Consider the following 18,415-nt stretch of genomic DNA (forward strand, 5'->3'; position numbering starts at 1 on the left):
TATCAGTGTGCTGTTTCACAATCAAGCTGTTCTGCCTCTGATCTGGCTCAGTGCTAATATACCAGTGAAAGCAGCAGAAAATGACTCAATTAGTTGAAACCATGCCAACAACATGGGAGACCTGGTTGGAGTATATGAATCCTAGTTTGAGAATGGCCCAGCCCTGGCCATCATGGCCACATGGGGAATGAACCAGAGGGTGGGAGATCTCACTCTTCCTCTGTCTCTTCCTCCCTGTCACTCACTGTGACATTCAAATAAATAAAATGCATCTTTAACAAAACAAGGCACTAAAGGAAATGAGGAAAACCGAGATGGATAAGTTTTTATTTATTTTTATTTTTATTTATTTTCTTAATGTTAGATTAGCCCAACCCTTGGTCTGTGAGATTCTTCCCCATTTCAAAGGCAATTCCTGTCATGGTGGCTTCGGTTCTCTTCTGGATAGCAAATGTCCTCGGATTTGAGTAGGAGTGAAGAAGCAGCTGGACATGTGCATGACCTGAGTCTGGCTCTGGCAGTAGCTCCTGGAGTGGCAGCAGTTCCGACCCGGGCTCTCTCTTCCTGATCTCGCAAAGCCTCTTCATACTGGGATGGGAAGGCAGTAGGAACGGTGTCATGGGCCTTGGCCACAAACTCCAGGACTTTCATTTTGCTGGTTTCAGCATGGGCTTTTGGACCCCACAGGAATTCGTAGCGTGCAGGATCAGTGTCAGGCAGCCTCCGGTACTCCAGGTACTGCAGCCTCACTAAATCCTTGGTGATGAGCTTCCTGGGCTCTCCGTAGATGAAGTGCTTCCTCCCAGCATAGATCCGCATGGTGTTCAGGAATTTCCAGACGTCTTCCTCGGTGGCCCGGTTGCCCTTCATGAAGATCACACCCAGGAGAGTCATCAGCAGACCGGTCTTGGGTAAGCCCCTGCCAGGGCGCACCCTCCCATTGTTGGGCAGTTTGAGTTTGCTGACAAGGTCATAGGATTGACAGGTTGAGTTGATTTCCTTCACTTCCACCGCAAAGAGAGCCTCAATGTTGCGAGAGGCTCCCTTGAGGATTTCCGCAAACCAGTGTTGGCACTTGGTGTTAACCACCATCAGCATGTCTGCCTTCATGATGGGCTGTTTCATTTTATACTTGTAGAGCAGGAACTGCTCCAGCAAATCCACCTTCATGGCCAAAGTATCACTGTGTGATGTGTCAGCAGAGGGTGTGACCCCCGAGGAAGGTGGCTGTTCCTCGCCTTGGCTGTCGTCACCCTCATGAGGTCTTGTGTCGGGAACACGTCCAGAAGTCGTGCTGGTGGAGGGAGGGCTGCTGGGTCTTGGGGGAGGGGTACCTGACCCAGCAGCTGATGAGCTCCGTGGAATGTCCTCAAGAACAGGAGGAGGAGAAGAGGAGGGCTCTTCTGCCAATTCGGTCCCTCCCTGAGCTGCCCTGTGAGCCCGGGGGTCCTGTCCGGTATGGCGGCTTTTCTTAGGGGTACGGCCCTTGCGCTTATGAGCCCGAGGCATGATGACGTCGTCAGGGCCAGCAGGCGGGCCTGTGCAGACTAGGTGAGGTGGACTCCCTGGAGAATGAGGTTGAGAAGGTGTGTGTGCGCCTTCACCGTGGAAGTTCCACCACGGCTGTAAGGAGAGCTACATTTGCAGTCGTCTTTGAGGGACCTGCTCTAGGAGAACACTGGGCTCGTGAGCTCGCCTGGTGAGCCTGTCCTGTGGGCAGCCTGTGGAAGAAGTAGGCGTGAGTCTCGGGCTGAGCCTGCCACGCGTGCTTCAGGCACACTGCGTGACAGCCGCACAGGCTGCCGGTCTGCTGAGTTGAGGGGACCTCGTGATTCACACTCAAGACCGTCACATCAACAGATGACAGGTCCTGGAAATCATTCCCTCTCCTGATCTGAATTGGATTGCTCAACCCTCCCTGGAAGCCCCGAGAAGGGAAATGAAGGGCGCTTCCCATCCAGGTGCTCGCAGTGCTGACTTGTCAGTAGGGAATCTGCTACCCTGACCTCTTTGGATTCCCTAGTCTTCATTCTGGGCCATCGCAATTGCACAAGGGTCCTGGGACCCCCATGCCGTTTGGTGAATGGTGGCTGCAGACTCAGGCTCTCGTCTCTCAGAGCCCTAATGTAAATAGTGATTGGCAGCTTCTGCTCCACAACCCTGCCCCGTGGCTTTCAGGGCAGTGACCAGACTCTGACGGGCCTACTATTTGGTGGTGGGAGTTCCCCTCAGTATTTTTTGAGCCCGCCTGCTTTGAGGCCTGGCCCCTCATACTGAGTACAAAGTCATTCTGAGACCATCTGCCCACCCCCAGGGCCGAGAGTCTTCTCATCCCGTCATACGTGTCCTCGGTGTGCTCAGGCTGAGGGAGAAGACTCTGTGATGGTTCCACTGTTAGGGAGGGTTGGCTCCCTTAGTCCCCAGGGTACTCACCTTGGCCGTTTTCAAACACTTGTGAATCCTGCAACTGCCGAGTTGAGGCCACAGCCCTGGACCGAGTCCCTCATCCTCTGTGATGTCATAGGAGGAAGTAAGTATGTCATATCCTGGCAACAATGCCCAGGTGTCCCAGATCTGCCCGCAAGTGGGGGAGGGGGCGAGTGGTCCTGTCAGTTCTGAGGGGCAGGGCTTCCTGTGCCCCCCCCCCCCCAGGGGCCTCCTCTGATCTGCTGGCAGGGCTGGGCCTCCTCCATTTGCTTGCTTAAGAAACCTCCCAGCTGGGACAAGGACCTCACATCCTTGAGAGGCTGCCTGCTGAAATCAGCCTGACAGTGCTGCCCAAGGCTCCCAGCATTGATGGCAGGGCCAGGCTCTGGGGCAGCTCACTGTTGAGAATCTGTGGTCCCCTCAGATGATGTGCACCGCGCTATTCCCATCTGCAGTCTCCTCTTCCTTAACCTCTTTTTCAAGTTTATGTCTTGGGGAGTATCTCCCTATCCTCCTAACACAGGGTAGCTGCAAGACTCAAATTATCTGGGCAGTGGTGGGATCCTTTTCTCACAATCTGCATTATTGAGGGCATTTCCAAACAGTAGGTGCTCAATTAATGCCTGGAGAATCATAATAAAAATTAAAATGACATCTCTGAGCAGGAAGTCCAATATAATACACAAGATTCTATACACATGTTAAGAAAACAAGCCATGTCCAAGTGGGCACCATTTAATTTCAAAAGAGCCCTAGTGTTGTGTAAGCATTTTGCGATTCTGTTACCCTGTCGTGTTCTTACGTGTTTCCATGAATGCACCTATCCCGTTGCTGTGTTTTCTTATTCTATGGTTAATCAAACTCACACAGACACACACTAAAGGTCTTTTGATTTATTCAGAAACAGCAAAACTCTTCGTCATAAAGCTGACAAACAGTCATGAACGTGTGATCCATGAGATTCAGAAACAGACTTTGCAACAATGTAAGCTTTGAATGAACAGGAATAACATTTGAAAACACGGGGCATACCTATTTTGTTGCCTCCAGCCTCTGTTAGCTGGAGCTTTGACTACCCTCTTCCCACTAAGTGAAAAATGCTGCTCAGACCTCATTAGGTGTGGGAGGACCTGCGGGACTTGGCCTTAGAACCCACCCTGGACCTGGCAACCGTGGAGGCCCTGCCTGCAGCTTGCAGTTCTGCTCTCTCTTGCTCATCTCTTAAAGCCTCCTCATAGAGATCAGGGTAGCAGCGAGGGACAGTGTCATTGATCTTGGCCAAAACTTCCAGGACTTTCATCTTGGTAGTCTCAGCATGTGCTCTGGGACCCCATACGAATTCATAGACTGGAGGACTCCTAAAGCGCACCTGACGGTACTCCAGGTAATTTTCCTGCACCAGATCTTCGGTGATGAGCTTCCGGGGCTCCCCAAAGATTGAGTGCCTCCTCCCAGCATATATCCCCAGAGCATTCAGGAACTCCCACATCTCCGCCTCAGTGGCACGGTTGCCCTTCATAAAGATCACAGCCAAGAGTGTCATCACGAGCCCTGTCTTGGGCAACACCCTTTCACCACTCACCTCATCCTCACTGGAGAGGCTGAGCTTGTTGATGAGGACATAGGAGCGACTAATGGGGTCGACTTCCTCCAACTCAAGGCCAAAGATCAGCTCAACACGCTCAGAGGTTCTCCTGAGGATCTCAGGGAAATGCTTCTTATACTTTCTCTTGACAACCTTAAGCATGTCTGCCTGCACGATGGGCTCTCGCTTTTTATACTTCTCCATGATGAACTGCACCAACATACTCGCCTTCCTGTTCAGAGGATCTCTGAGGGAGACCTGGGAAGAGCCTGCCCTATATCCCTCATCGACATCCGAACTGCCATCAGAACTACCTGCCTCAGGAGAGCTAGACGCGCGGCCTCTCAGACACCCCTGGGCAGCGTAGGATCGAGGGGAGCTAGGGGGAGTTCCCTCGCGAACGGGAGAGGAGGAGGGAGACTCTTCTTCCTCTTCCCCAACGGCCTGGGCAGCCTTGGCACCCTGGGCCACACCGCGGGTCTGCTGGCGCTTCTTGCGAGCTCGGAGCTTGCTCTTCTGTCCCCGAGGCATGGTCACTGCAGGCGGCAGAGGGCTGGCAGCAGAGCTGGCGGGGCAGGCACCTGGATGGGGGAGAGTGTCATCGTGTGAGCACTGAAGTCGAGGTCCTCACCTCGTCCATGGTGGGAGCTGCGAGTGCTCCCATCTGCTGCCTGGAGGCTTTCCCTTCACCTCAAGGCTCTCACCTCCCAGGGCATTGGAGTTCGGCCATGAGGGGCAGCCTCAGCCTGATACAGCTGCCCTGGAGTCTGTATCCAGGGCTGAGAGCAGGAGCCGGTCGGGAAGCTCAGCTCCCCATTCAGCAGCCGCTGTTCAGTCCTCATTTAACTTCCTCCCCTTGGCCACCACTGGACCTCGGTGTCTCTTTACTGGAGACCCGGCCCCTCCCGCCAAGGTCAGCGCTTACCTGACAGGCAGCCGCGGGAACCGAGTGTGGATCTCTTGGTCCCACCTGCGCGGATTCTGCAAACTGGAAAATGCAAGAGCGCGTGTCGGTCTCTGGGGTTGCGGAGCTGCCCTGGAGGAGCCCAAGATTGTCCTCAGGCTACCTTGTGACTCTTCCCCGACCAGAAGCCTCCACTTGGCTGTAATCCTTGAGGAACGGGGGGGGGGGGGGGCAGTGGGGTCAGAAAGACGTCTATGCCTGGGCTTCCCCAGGGGACAGTGAGGAAGGATCCCAGGGCGCCTGGGGTGCCGCGCTGCGTGAGCATGGTCCCCGCACTCAGCAGGGCCCTCAAGCGGATTGTGCCCATGCTGTGGGCATCGAGCTTGCTCTGCTGGCCTGCCGCCTCCCCCTGCAACTACGCTCCCACACCCCGCCTCTCTGGAGGAGACTATGCAGGCGCATCGGAGTCCTCAGACTCAGCGGGCCCTCCCAACCCAAGGTCCGGGGTTCCGTGTGGCGCCGTGCCTGCCCCCGCGCCGCGGCATGGCCGTGTCCCCGGCCCAGCGGGTCCTGGACCCTCGCCCTGCCTCTGCTCTTGTGGCTTCAGCGCCACGGAGCCCCCCAAAGCCTCAAGTCTCCCGAGGATTCCCTTCCTTAACTGCAGAGGCCTGGGCTAACCCCTTCAGCGAGCTGAGTCCAACCCTGGAGTAAAGCCTTTATTCCCTGAGGCGCCATGGTGGAGAGGGAGCGGGAGTGGGAGCGGGCGGGGCGGGGGCGCCGCAGGGCCGAATCCCGGGCTCTGGGCCCGATGGGCAGAGCTCTAGTGCTTCCTCTTTCTAGGGGCAGGGGTTGTGGGTTTCGGCGGGGTGGTCCCCACACTTGTAAGCCAGGTAACGCACTGACACACCTGATGAGACCTGCGAAGATGCCTCAGATGGAGGCCGCACCTCTCAGGGCAGCACCCCCCCACCCCAACGGCCTTTTAGGCGGAAGTGGGGGCGGCCACTTCCGGCCCCGCCCTCTGGCCCCTCCCTAGGGCGGACGGGGCGGTGCTCTCGACGGCAATTCCTTCCTTCCGGGGACGGAAGTGTGGAGTGGTTCCGGTTCCGGTCTCAGGTGGGGCGTGGTCTCAGAATTCCAAGCATGCTTTTGTTGTCAGGTCCCTGGGCCCGAGGCTCCTCTCACAGCTGAGCCTAGCCGGCCAGCCTGAGACCCCGACCTCTCATTTTCTTGCGGGTCCACCATAGCAAGTCCAGTGGGGCCCGAGCCCGAGCCCGGCAGCGATGTGTGCGTCCTCCCGAGGCTGACGGGTGTGTGTGTGTGTGTGCGGCTTTGTGGGGTCCATCTTCGGGTGTGGATGGTACCCTCGGTTCTCTCGCACTGTATCATCTGGACTCCTCGTCGTCGTGGGGAGCCCCGCTTCTCTGCTGACGGGAGACGGGGCCTCGACCCACGACCTCCATTACCTGAGCCACCTGCTATGAAGTGCAGGTGCACCTCATCTGACCACCGCTCCTTGGGGCCTGCAGACCTGGCTGCTCTGGGTAAGTGGCTTAGGCTGTGGGAGGGCAGACTGGGAGGGAGCCAGTTTCTTCGGAGCTGTGCAGCCTTGAGTTCTTGCTCTAGGTTCTCCTGCCCACTGCTGGAATTTGCCTTTCTCTTGGGAATCCCTCCCTTTTCTCCACCCGTGCCAGCGAAATCCCCAAGGAGTGGGCGTGGGGTCTCCTTGTTCAGACAAGTGTCTCTGTGTCCTTCTCTCCACACGGCTGTATGTTTCAAAACGTTCAGGGAAAAAAAGTTCTACCTTTGTTACGTGTGATAACAGAGATGCTTTGCTTATAATGTATTCAGTTCTTTATATTCTTTTTGATGATGATTAATGAGAGTCAGTCTTCATGCGGTACCGAGGTTCCAGGTGGTTATGAGCACAGCGTCTGGACCTCTAGTTCTAATTCAGGTGGCATTGCTGTGTTGATAGCCCACACAGTAGGGTGTGTGGGGTCTCAGTTGCTGTCTCAGAGTGCTTCCGTGCAGCAGGAGAAATGCCTTGTCCCGAGACACAGTAGAAGAACGAGGGTTACTCATTCAAATTGTTCTTCCAGCTGATACTGAAGTCTTCCAAGTTGCATTCCCTTCAGATTACGCTTCAACCACCCACAGAAAAGTTAAGAGGCAATATAAATTAGAAATTTTTCCTTCTGTGTTACTTTGTTTTCATACTGATTCTCCTGGAATACTATACAGCAGTCAAAAACAATGAAACCCAGTCATTTGCAACAAGATAGAGCAATCTGGAAAGCATCATGCTAAGTGAATTAAGCCAGTCCCAAAGAAACAAATATCATTTGTTTCCCCTGATCGGCGACAACTAACTGAGCACCAAAGGGTAACCTGTGGAAGTGTAATGGACACTATGAGAAATAGTGACTTGATCAGCAATGGTGCTGACTGTTGATGTACAGTGTAACACTTTATCCATTTTAGTATTTTTTTTTGTAAACTCTGTAATTAACCCACAATTATTCTGAGGTGTCTAAATCTTAACTGAAAAGTGATCCCGGTTGAATATAAGAATGAGAAAACTAGAGGGAGGAGATGTACAATGTGGGACATGCTCAATTGGATTTGCCCCAAATGATGGAGTTAGAAAACTGCCAGAGGATTCCAATACAATCCCATCAAGGTGGCATGTACCAATGCCATTTCACCAGCCCAGGTGATCAATTTCAGTTCACAACTGATCACACTGATAGGCCTAATTCTTTCAATGTTTCCCTTCCTGTGCACTCTTCTCAGTATGTAGGAGTCAGATCAACAGTTTTTGACTTCCACATGTAAAAGAGAATATATGTTATTTATGATTTGTGTGTGATATATATATATATAACCTAATATCCTCCAGTTCTATCCACTGCTGCAAAATATCAAGATTTCATTTTTTGTTATGGTTATCGTGATTAAATTTTTCATTTTTCTTACCTCTTATTTACTTGAAACCATTGTTATGATGTGGATTGGCTATGCATTTCATCCAGTTTACAACAGTGGTGGTAATGCCATATGTTTGTGTATTACTCTGTAGGGGATGCTTTTGTATTTCACCTTTACTGTGTTAATTGGGGATTTTACAAAATGGAAATTTCCCCGTAGTGTAAGTTCACTGAAAGTTATTATCATGAACCACTTTTGAGTGTCTTTTTTTAAAGAAATGTTTTCTGTTGCACATGATCACATACTTTTACAGTAACGTAGTGATTTCCAGTTGACAGGATTTTCTAATGTGATTTCATTTTTCTGTTCCTTGAACCCAACTATTTCCCCAGTAATTGTTAGATTGGATTACTGTGAATTTATTTAGGATTTTTTTTCTCTATGTGAGTGAACTTACCTTTAGTATTATTTTTTTAAAGATTTATTTTATTTATTTGAAAAACATAGATACAGAGAGAGGTAAATGCAGAGAGAGAGGTGTTCCATCCGCTGGTTTACTCCCCAGATGGCCTCAACGGCTGGAGGTGCATCGATCGGAAGCCAGGAGCTTCTTCCGGGTCTCCCACATGGGTGCAGGGTCCTAAGGACTTGGACCATCTTCTACTGCTTTCCCAGGCCATAGCAGAGAGCTGGATCAGAAGAGGAGCAACCAACCTAGAACTGGTGCCCATAAAGGATGCTGGCACTTCAGGCCAGGGCATTATCCTGCTGTGCCACGGCACTGGCCCCCTTTAGTGTTATTTTTTAAATATGTATTTATTTATTTGAAAGACAAAGGCAAACAGAGACACAAAAAGATCTTCCATCTTCTGGTTATTCCCCATATGACCACAACAAGTGGGTCTACTCCAAGCTGGAGCCAGGAGGTCAGGGGTCATGCTGCTCTTCTAGATAGATTGCAGGGGTTGAAGTACTTGAGCCACCCTCTTCTGCCTTTAAGGGACGGTACTGGAATGCTAGATCGTAAGTGGGGCAGCCAGCATGAAAACCAGTGTTCAGATAAAGGATGCTGGCATTGAGGTAGCAGCTTTGTTCATTATGCCACAGTGCCATCTCCTCTTAAGTGTCATTTTATTGGGGCATACTTATCTAGTCTTTGTATGAAGGAAAGCTAGCTTGTCTAAATGGTTAGTGATTCTCAGTCTTTTTGTAAGATTTGGAAGTATTTAAGTGAGATGATGATTAACTTTTTCTTCACCATTTGATATAATAAGCCTTCTGACTGGTCCTTAGATCTTTTGATGATGCCTTGGGTTTGGACTACAGTGTTAGTTTCCTTGTAAGATTTCTGTTTTTTTATAATGAACCAACTTAGTCACATCTATTTTGCCAAACTGCTCAATTTTTCTTATATAGAGGCATCATATTTGTAATGCAATTATTGTTACAAAATTATCAGGAATGTTCATTTGGCATTGTGGTTACGATGCTGCTTGAAATGCCTCCATCACATATCAGAGTGCCTAGTTATTCTGCTTCTAATTCCACTTCCTGCTAATGCACATCTTGGAAGGCTGCTGGATGGCCTGGTAGTTGGATTCTTGCCTCCCATGTGGGAGACCAGGAATGAGTTCCGTACTCTTGACTCTGGCCTAGCCAATGCCCTGTAGTTGTGGCCATTTGGGGAGTCAACCAGTGGATGGAAGATCTTGCTCTTCTCCTCACCCAACACTGTTTCTCTGTATTTCAAAAAAGACCCCAAACATTTTAAAAAGCAAAATGAATAATATTTTAAAATTAAAATGATCAAATATATGCAAAAGTACAGACAAGAGAATAAGGAACCAGATAACCTGACATTCATCATAAGTGATTCTCAGTTTTTAAAATAAAAACCTGTACAGATTAAGGTTTACTTACTTGTCTGTTTATTGGCAAACATTCTCCAGAGGTGGCATTGTGCACACCCTTTAGGACATGTATTATGTTTCTTAACACTTTTTATGTGATGTCAGCAGCCATCACCTTTATCATTAATATACTAGGGGCTACAGGATAGAAATATTCTGATTCTGAAATTCCTTTGAATTTATTACCTGTGTTTTTTTAGGTAGAATTTTTACTTGTTTTTTTTATTTTTCCTTTTTTATCTTTTTGAAAAGATTTATTTATTTGGAAGGCATAGTGACAGTGGGAACCAGAGTGAAAGCATGAAAGAGACAGAGAAAGAGAAAGATATCTTCCATCTGCTGGTTCACACCCCAAATGGCCACAAAGGCTGGAGCTGGGCCAGGCCAAAATCAGGATACTAGGACTCCATCTGTGTTTCCCACATGTGTGAGAGGGACCCAAGAACTTGGGCCCTCTCTCCTACTTTCCCAGGCACATTTACAGGGAGCTTGATTGGAAACAGAGCAGTCAGTGCTCAGAGCACTGGGATTCCAGTGTTGCAAGCTGAGGCTTAGCCCACTGAGCCACAATGGCAGCCTCTGGTGATGAGACTCTTCTTAGCAGAATCCTGAAGTGGTACTTCCTCTCTCTGCAAATATTTGCAACAGCTGGGACTGGCACTTGCAGAATTCAGGGGCCTGGAATGTCATCCGGGATTCTCACATGGGGAGCAAGAACCTAAGCACTTGGGCCCATCATTTGCTGTGTTCCCAGGTACATTAGCAGGAAGCTGGGTCAGAAGAGCGGTAACCTCTTCTGTGGCACTATGATATGGGATACAGGTGTGGTTTAACCTGTTGGGTCCCAATATCTGCCCCTCCCTATGTCTTCATTGCTGAATAGCTATTTCTTTTTATTGCTAATCAGTATTATTGTATGAATTATATGAATGCAGCATACTTTATGTATTCTGTTGAAAGTCAGCTTAGCTTGTTCTAATATTTAACAATTTTTTTAAAGTACCATTTTATTTATTTGAAAGACAGAGTTAGAGATAGAGGTAGAGCCAGAGAAAGAAAGTGCATTGATCTGAAGGCAGGATTCAGGAGCATCTTCCCATCCTCCCATGCAGGTACAGGGGCCCAAGGATTTGGGCAATCTTCTTCTTCTTTTTTTTTTTTTTTTTGTTCAACTCACCCATTTTATTATTTATTTATTTTTTAACTTTTATTTAATAAATATAAATTTCCAAAGTACAGCTTATGGATTACAATGGCTTTTCCCCCCATAACTTCCCTCCTACCCGCAACCCTTCCCTCTTCCGCTCTCTCTCCCATTCCATTCACATCAAGATTCATTTTCAATACTCTTTATATACAGAAGATCAATTTAGCATATATTCAGTAAAGATTTCAACAGTTTGCACCCACACCGAAACACAAAGTGTAAAATACTGTTTGAGTACTAGTTATAGCATTAAATCACAATGTATAACACATTTAGGACAGAGATCCTACATGAGGAGTAAGTGCACAGTGACTCTTGTTGTTGACTTAACAAATTGACACTCTTGTTTATGGCGTCAGTAATCACTTTAGGCTCTTGTCATGAGTTGCCAAGGCTATGGAGGCCTTTTGAGTTCACCGACTCTGATCTTATTAAGACAAGGTCATAGTCAAAGTGGAAGTTCTCTCCTCCCTTCAGAGAAAGGTACCTGCTTCTTTGATGACCTGTTCTTTCCACTGGGATCTCACTCGCAGAGATCTTTCATATAGTGTTTTTTTTAATACAGAAGATCAGTTTAGTATATATTAAGTAAAAATTTCAACAGCTTGCATCCACATAGCAACATAAAGTGAAAAATACTGTTGGAGTACTAGTTATAGCATTAAATCATAATGTACAGCACATTAAGGACATAGATCCTACATGATATTTTTAAAAAACTGATTAATTTTCTATGCAATTTCCAATTTAAAACCAAGTTTTTTTTCATTTTCATTTTCAATTCTCTTTATATACAGAAGATCAGTTTAGCATATATTAGGTAAACATTTCAACAGTTTGCACCCACATAGCAACACAAAGTGAAAAATACTGTCGGAGTACTAGTTATAGCATTAAATAACAATGTACAGCATACAGAGATCATATAGAGATCCTGCATGATACTTTTTAAAAATTGATTAATTTTCTATGCAATTTCCAATTTAAAACCAAGTTTTTTTAACATTTTCAATTATCTTTATATACTGAAGATCGATTCAGTATATACTAAGTAAAGATTTCATCAGTTTGCACCCACACAGAAACACAAAGTGTAAAAATACTGTTTCAGTACTAGCTATAGCATTACTTCACATTGGACAACACATTAAGGACAGATCCCACATGAGACGATGAGACGTAAGTACACAGTGACTCCTGTTGTTGACTTAACAATTTGATACTCTTGTTTATGGCGTCAGTAATCTCCCTAGGCTGTTGGATTGTTCTCTCCCTTTCTGATTCTATCAGTTAGTATTAGCAGACACTAGTCTTGTTTGTGTGATCCCTTTGACTCTTAGACCTATCAGTGTGATCAATTGTGAACTTAAGTTGATCACTTGGACTAGTGAGATGGCATTGGTACTTGCATATTGGAACCCCCTGGCATGTTTCTAACTACACCATTTGGGGCAAGTCCGATTGAGCATGTCCCAAATTGTACATCTCCTCCCTCTCTTTTTCCCACTCTTATATTTAGCAGGGATCACTTTTTAGTTGAAATTTAAACACCTAAGAATAATTGTGTGTTAATTACAGAGTTCAACCACTAGTACTAGAACAAAAAAAATACTAATATGGATAAAGTATTGCATTGTACATCAACAGTCAGGACAAGAGCTGATTAAGTCACTGTTTCTCATAGTGTGCATTTCACTTCCACAGGTTTCCCCCTTGGTGCTCAGTTAGTTGTCGCCAATCAGAGAGAACATATGATATTTGTCCCTTTGGGACTAGCTTATTTCACTCAGCATAATGTTTTCCAGATTCCTCCATCTTGTTGCAAATGACCGGATTTCATTGTTTTTGACTGCTGTCTAGTATTCTATAGAGTACATGTCCCATAATTTCTTTATCCAGTCTGCTGTTGATGGGCATTTGGGTTGGTTCCTGGTCTTAGCTATTGTGAATTGAGCTGCAATAAACATTAATGTGCAGACGGCTTTTTTGTTTGCCAAATTAATTTCCTTTGGGTAAATTCCAAGGAGTGAGATGGCTGGGTTGAATGGTAGGGTTATATTCAGGTTTCCGAGGAATCTCCAGACTGACTTCCATAGTGGCTTAACCAGTCTGCATTCCCACCAACAGTGGGTTAGTGTCCCTTTTTCCCCCACATCCTCTCCAGCATCTGTTGTTGGTGGATTTCTGAATGTGAGCCATTCTCACTGGGGTGAGGTGAAACCTCATTGTGGTTTTGATTTGCATTTCCCTGATTGCTAGTGATCTTGAACATTGTTTCATGTGTCTGTTGGCCATTTGGATTTCCTCTTTTGAAAAATGTCTATTGAGGTCCTTGGCCCATCTCTTAAGTGGGTTGTTTGTTTTGATGTTGTGGAGTTTCTTGATTTCTTTGTAGATTCTGGTTATCAACCCTTATCTTTTGTTTAGTTTGCAAATATTTTTTCCCATTCTGTCGGTTGCCTCTTCACTTTCCTGACTGTTTCTTTTGAAGTACAGAAACTTCTCAATTTGATGCAATCCCAAATGTTAATTTTGGCTTTGCCTGTGCTCCTGGGGTATTTTCCAAGAAGTCTTTGCCAGTACCTATATCTTGCAGGGTTTCTCCAGTGCTCTCTAATAATTTGATGGTGTCGGGTCGTAGATTTAAGTCTTTTTTTAAACTTTTATTTAATGAATATAAATTTCCAATGTACAGCTTATGGATTACAATGGCTTCCCCCTCCTATAACTTCCCTCCCACCCGCAACCCTCCCCTCTCCCGCTCCCTCTCCCTTTCCATTCACATCAAGATTCATTTTCAATTCTCTTTATATACAGAAGATCAATTTAGTATATATTAAGATTTCAACAGTTTGTACCCACATAGAATCACAAAGTGAAACATACTGTTTGAGTACTAGTTATAGCATTAAATCAAAATGTACAGCACATTAAGGACAGAGATCCCACATGAGGATCAAGTGCACAGTGACTCCTGTTGTTGACCCAACAAAGTGACACTCTAGCTTATGGCACCAGTAACCACCCTAGGCTGCCGTCATGAGTTGCCAAGGCTATGGAAGCCTTCCAAGTTCGCCGACTCTGATCCTATTTAGACAAGGTCATAAAAGACAGGGTGAGGATAGTAACCAATGATCCTAAGAGTGGCATTAACCAGGTCTGAACAATTATACAGCATTAAGTGGGGAAGAGGACCATCAGTACACACATGTTGGGAGTAGAGCCATTGGTGGTAGAGTAGAGGTTATGATTATGAAGGAATGAGGCCCAAGTGCGCAAGACAGGGTCTAGAACAAAGGACAGAGTCATTATTAAAGGAGCTAAGAAAGGTGCTGTCTAAGCTACAATTAAGTTTTCTGATTGAGAGACAAATAGAACCTGACAGAAGGGGCTTGATAATAATCTGGTGGCCTTGTAAGAGGCCCAGACCTATCTTTCTCTTCACATGGGGTACATCCTAAGGGAGGTGTGAACCTCCTAGGGGAAGGCACTCTGCTGACTTTCATTACTTGGCTAGCCTGGGAGGAGAGCTGGCTAGGTAAAGGCAGGTGGCATCTCTAACAAGAAATATACAGTTCTGCCTTCAATGTTGCTGACCCTACTTGGCCGTCCCCTCAGCTGCAGTGGTCACTTTGGAAGTTGGGCTGAGTGAAGGGCTTTTCAGCTTAGAGCCAATAAGATCTGTGGCTCTGACCTGGGCATCCTTGGAGTCCAGGGCAGGTCCATTTCCAGTGATCCAACTCTTGGCAGAGCTGCCAGGGCTCTTCATAAGTTGACTTCTGCTGAAGCCCAGGCTTACCACATTGAAAGCCACTGCAGTGGACTGGCCTGTTTGGTCTCCTTGAGGGCAGATCACTGTACAGATCAGCCATTAATAGGCCTGCCACCCATTGCTTCTGATGCCTAGCTTTCTTTTCCTCCTGCTTTTTGTTTAAGCAGACCAGAGGATGCAAGTCAAGGGAGTGCCCAAGTCCCATCTCTAATCTTCGGTGGTCTGAACTACAAGTCTATAGTCACAGGCATGTTCTGTAGTAGTTTTTCTAAGGTAGACAATGCCCATGAGGAAAATTATATTCTCACTTTAAAACTTTCTTTCCCTTTGGTCTGAAAGGGAGGTTTTTTCTACTTACTGTTTACTTCACTGATGGTGAAGTGAATCTAGCTATGAGATTATTATTTAAGTTCTTATTTTGGCTATGCTATTACAGAAAAATGTTTGTCATCTCTTTTATAAGGTCTAAAGATTAAATTGTGTGTCCTACAGATTCCTTCATAATAGAATTAGTTTCCTACCTTGAGGAGAATAGTGAAATGAAAGAACAAGTTGGGCTTAGGATAGAGAAATGAGGGAGCAAGTCCTAGATCGCTTGCTGACAATAGCAATATCACATGAATACTTAGCAAATAGTTTCAACTTTTATATAACAACTTAAGAAAACATTTACCACAAGGTCCAATGCTTTCTATAAATTTTAAGAATCATGTATTGGAAAACACCTCTTAAATATCTAACATGGTGTAGTTTGTTTAGCCAGTAAACTTAAGCACAACCATGTAAAATGTTTTTAGTTTCTTTCTACCAACAAGTTTAAAACATATGATACACAGATTCAGGTCACATGAATTAAAATGTATCTTTGATTAATTTTAGCAGATTAAATTTATGGACAATCTTTTCTATAGGCCAATTAAAATAAAATTCTTAATAAAGTTTTCCCATGTGGACATACAATATGTACACACGTATAACGTAACATAATAGACCAATATAGCAATTTTAATAATAGCTTTTAAAATCTTTAACTCTATTTGTAGATTGCTAATTGATTTGAATTGCTTTTTGTTTTTAGTAACCTCAGTTAACCATACTTCCTCTCAGTTGGGACTGTTAATACATTATTGGCTTCATCTGTTTGAAGAGCCATCCCAAAGTTCTGAATACAATAGAAGTGGCTGGAAAAAGTCCATAGTAACCTATAGGAGGACAGCTAAACACAGAACCAACAACACTTTAGTTTTATGAGCAGCAAATCATATATGACTGTGGATGACAAAAGACTTTAAGTTGCCATGTTTAAAATTATAAACTCATCTACCAAGAAGAGGCATTTGCTTACTTCACAGTATTTTTGAAAGCACCTGTAGGATTTTACAAGTTTATAACCCTTTAGGCCTCTGGGGCTTTCTCATTAAGATAACTATCATGTCTAGTAACACAAGATCATTAGACATTTTAATTCTCAAACATTTGTATTAATAGCTTTTTCCATTATAGAAACTTAAAATTTAGTACCACATCACATCTTGACAGTACTTCTAATATAATCCAAATAGCCTGATTAGTTGGTGTCTCTACAAGATGAGAGACATAGGTCCTTCGATTTTTTCAGTTGGGCCCAAACTGGAAAAACCAAAGTCCAAGATTTACTGGAAATTTTAGAGTCCAGATTGTTTGAAACTTTGATTTTTTGAAGGCCTGTCAAGAATGCCAAGAAGGCTCAAAGTCCAAAATATCTGGTTGAAATAAGATTCCTTAAAATCATGACATAACATAGACCAAATTTGATCATTGTTACAAGGTGATTATTCAAATCTTTGGAAATAAGCACATATTTAAATAACCCATAGCTCTTAATAAAAATTCATCTGTTTTTGAACAATTAGAATTTAACAGACATCAAGAGAACATAATAGATTACTTTAACACATTGCTTTATATAAAATCAGATTTTAATTCTATGTCAAAGAGAAATTGAGCTTCCTGTGATCTTTTGCTGTGAGGTTTCCTTCCTTTATCTTCTTTCATACTGGTGACCATGTTTCTGTGTGTAACACATCTTTAAGCATCTTTTGCAGGGCAGGACGAGTGGCAACAAATTCTTTCAGTTTCTGTTTGCAATGAAAAGTCTTTATTTCACCTTCATTCACAAATGAGAGCTTTGCAGGATATAACATTCTGGGCTGGCAGTTTTTCTCTCTCAGTACCTGGGCTATGTCTCGCCATTCCCTTCTAGCTTGTATGGTTTCTGATGAGAAGTCTGTTATGAGTCTAATTGAGATCCTCTGAGAGTAATCTGACGTTTCTGTCTTGCACATTTTAGAATCTTTTCTTTATGTTTCACTGTGGTGAGCATCTCTTTTGGTCATGTTTATTAGGGGTTCTATAAGCTTCCTGTACTAAGATGCCTCTGTCCTTCTCTAAACCTGGGAAATTTTCTGTTAGTATCTCACTGAAAAGGCCTTCTAATCCTTTCTCCCTCTCCATGCCTTCAGGAACTCTTAGAACCTGAATGATAGGTTTTTTGATAGTATCCTGTAGATTCCCGACAATATTTTTTAGATTTCTAATTTCCTCTTTCCTTTGGTTTGACTGTATACTTTCCTGTTCTCTTTCTTCTAAGTCCGATATTGTCTCTTCTGCTTCACCCATTCTGTTTTTAAGGCTCTCTAATGTGTTTGTCATTTGATCTATTGATTTCTGGTGTTTCTATTCTGTTCCATTGGTCTATCCATCTGTTTCTGTACCAGTACCATGCTGTTTTGATAACAACTGCCCTGTAGTATGTCCTGAAATCTGGTATTGTGATGCCTCCGGCTTTGTTTTTGTTGTACAAGATTGCTTTGGCTATTCGAGGTCTTCTGTGTCTCCATATGAATTTCAGCATCAGTTTTTCCAGTTCTGAGAAGAAGGTCTTCGGTATCTTGATTGGTAATTGTATCTATAAATTGCTTTTGGGAGAATGGACATTTTGATGATATTGATTCTTCCAATCCATGAGCATGGAAGATTTTTCCATTTTTTGGTATCCTCTTCTATTTCTTTCTGTAAGGTTTTGTAGTTTTCATCATAGAGATCTTTAACGTCCTTGGTTAAGTTTATTCCAAGGCATTTGATTGTTTTTGTAGCTATTGAGAATGGGATTGATCTTAGAAGTTCTTCCTCAGCCGCAGCATTGTCTGTGTATACAAAGGCTCTTGATTTTTGTGCGTTGATTTTATATCCTGCTACTTTGCCAAACTCTTCGATGAGTTCCAGTAGTCTCTTAGTAGAGTTCTTTGGGTCCCCTAAATAAAGAATCATATCATCTGCAAAGAGGTATAGTTTGAGTTATCCTTCCCAATTTGTATCCCTTTAGTTTCTTTTTCTTGCCTAATAGCTCTGGCTAAAACCTCGAGAACTATATTGAAGAGCAGTGGTGAGAGTGGGCATCCCTGTCTGGTACCAGATCTCAGCGGAAATGCTTCCAACATTTCCCCATTCAATAGGATGTTGGCCGTGGGTTTTTCATAAATTGCTTTGATAGTTTTGAGGAATGTTCCTTCCATATCCAGTTTTCTTAGAGTTTTCATCATGAAAGGGTGTTGTATTTTATCAAATGCTTTCTCTGTGTTTATTGAGAGAATCATATGGTTTTTCTTCTGCAGTCTGTTAATGTGGTGTATCACGTTGA

The 18,415-nt window shown here is 44.8% G+C and overlaps 2 protein-coding genes across 2 annotated transcripts; both read right to left on the bottom strand.

Moving 5' to 3' along the window:
- Positions 1 to 418: 418 nt before the first annotated feature.
- Positions 419 to 1,509, bottom strand: LOC133752859 (melanoma-associated antigen B5-like). Its single transcript, XM_062183141.1, is given in 2 exon segments — positions 419 to 559; positions 562 to 1,509. Coding segments are annotated over 2 exon segments (1,089 nt in total).
- Positions 1,510 to 3,541: 2,032 nt separating this feature from the next.
- LOC133752860 (melanoma-associated antigen B4-like) lies at positions 3,542 to 4,543 on the bottom strand. Its single transcript, XM_062183142.1, has one exon. The coding sequence runs from the start codon at positions 4,541 to 4,543 to the stop codon at positions 3,542 to 3,544; it is 1,002 nt and encodes a 333-aa protein (XP_062039126.1).
- Between the last annotated feature and the right edge of the window lie 13,872 nt (positions 4,544 to 18,415).

The sequence above is a fragment of the Lepus europaeus genome, chromosome X, assembly GCF_033115175.1.
Source record: "Lepus europaeus isolate LE1 chromosome X, mLepTim1.pri, whole genome shotgun sequence".
Classification (NCBI taxonomy): domain Eukaryota; kingdom Metazoa; phylum Chordata; class Mammalia; order Lagomorpha; family Leporidae; genus Lepus; species Lepus europaeus.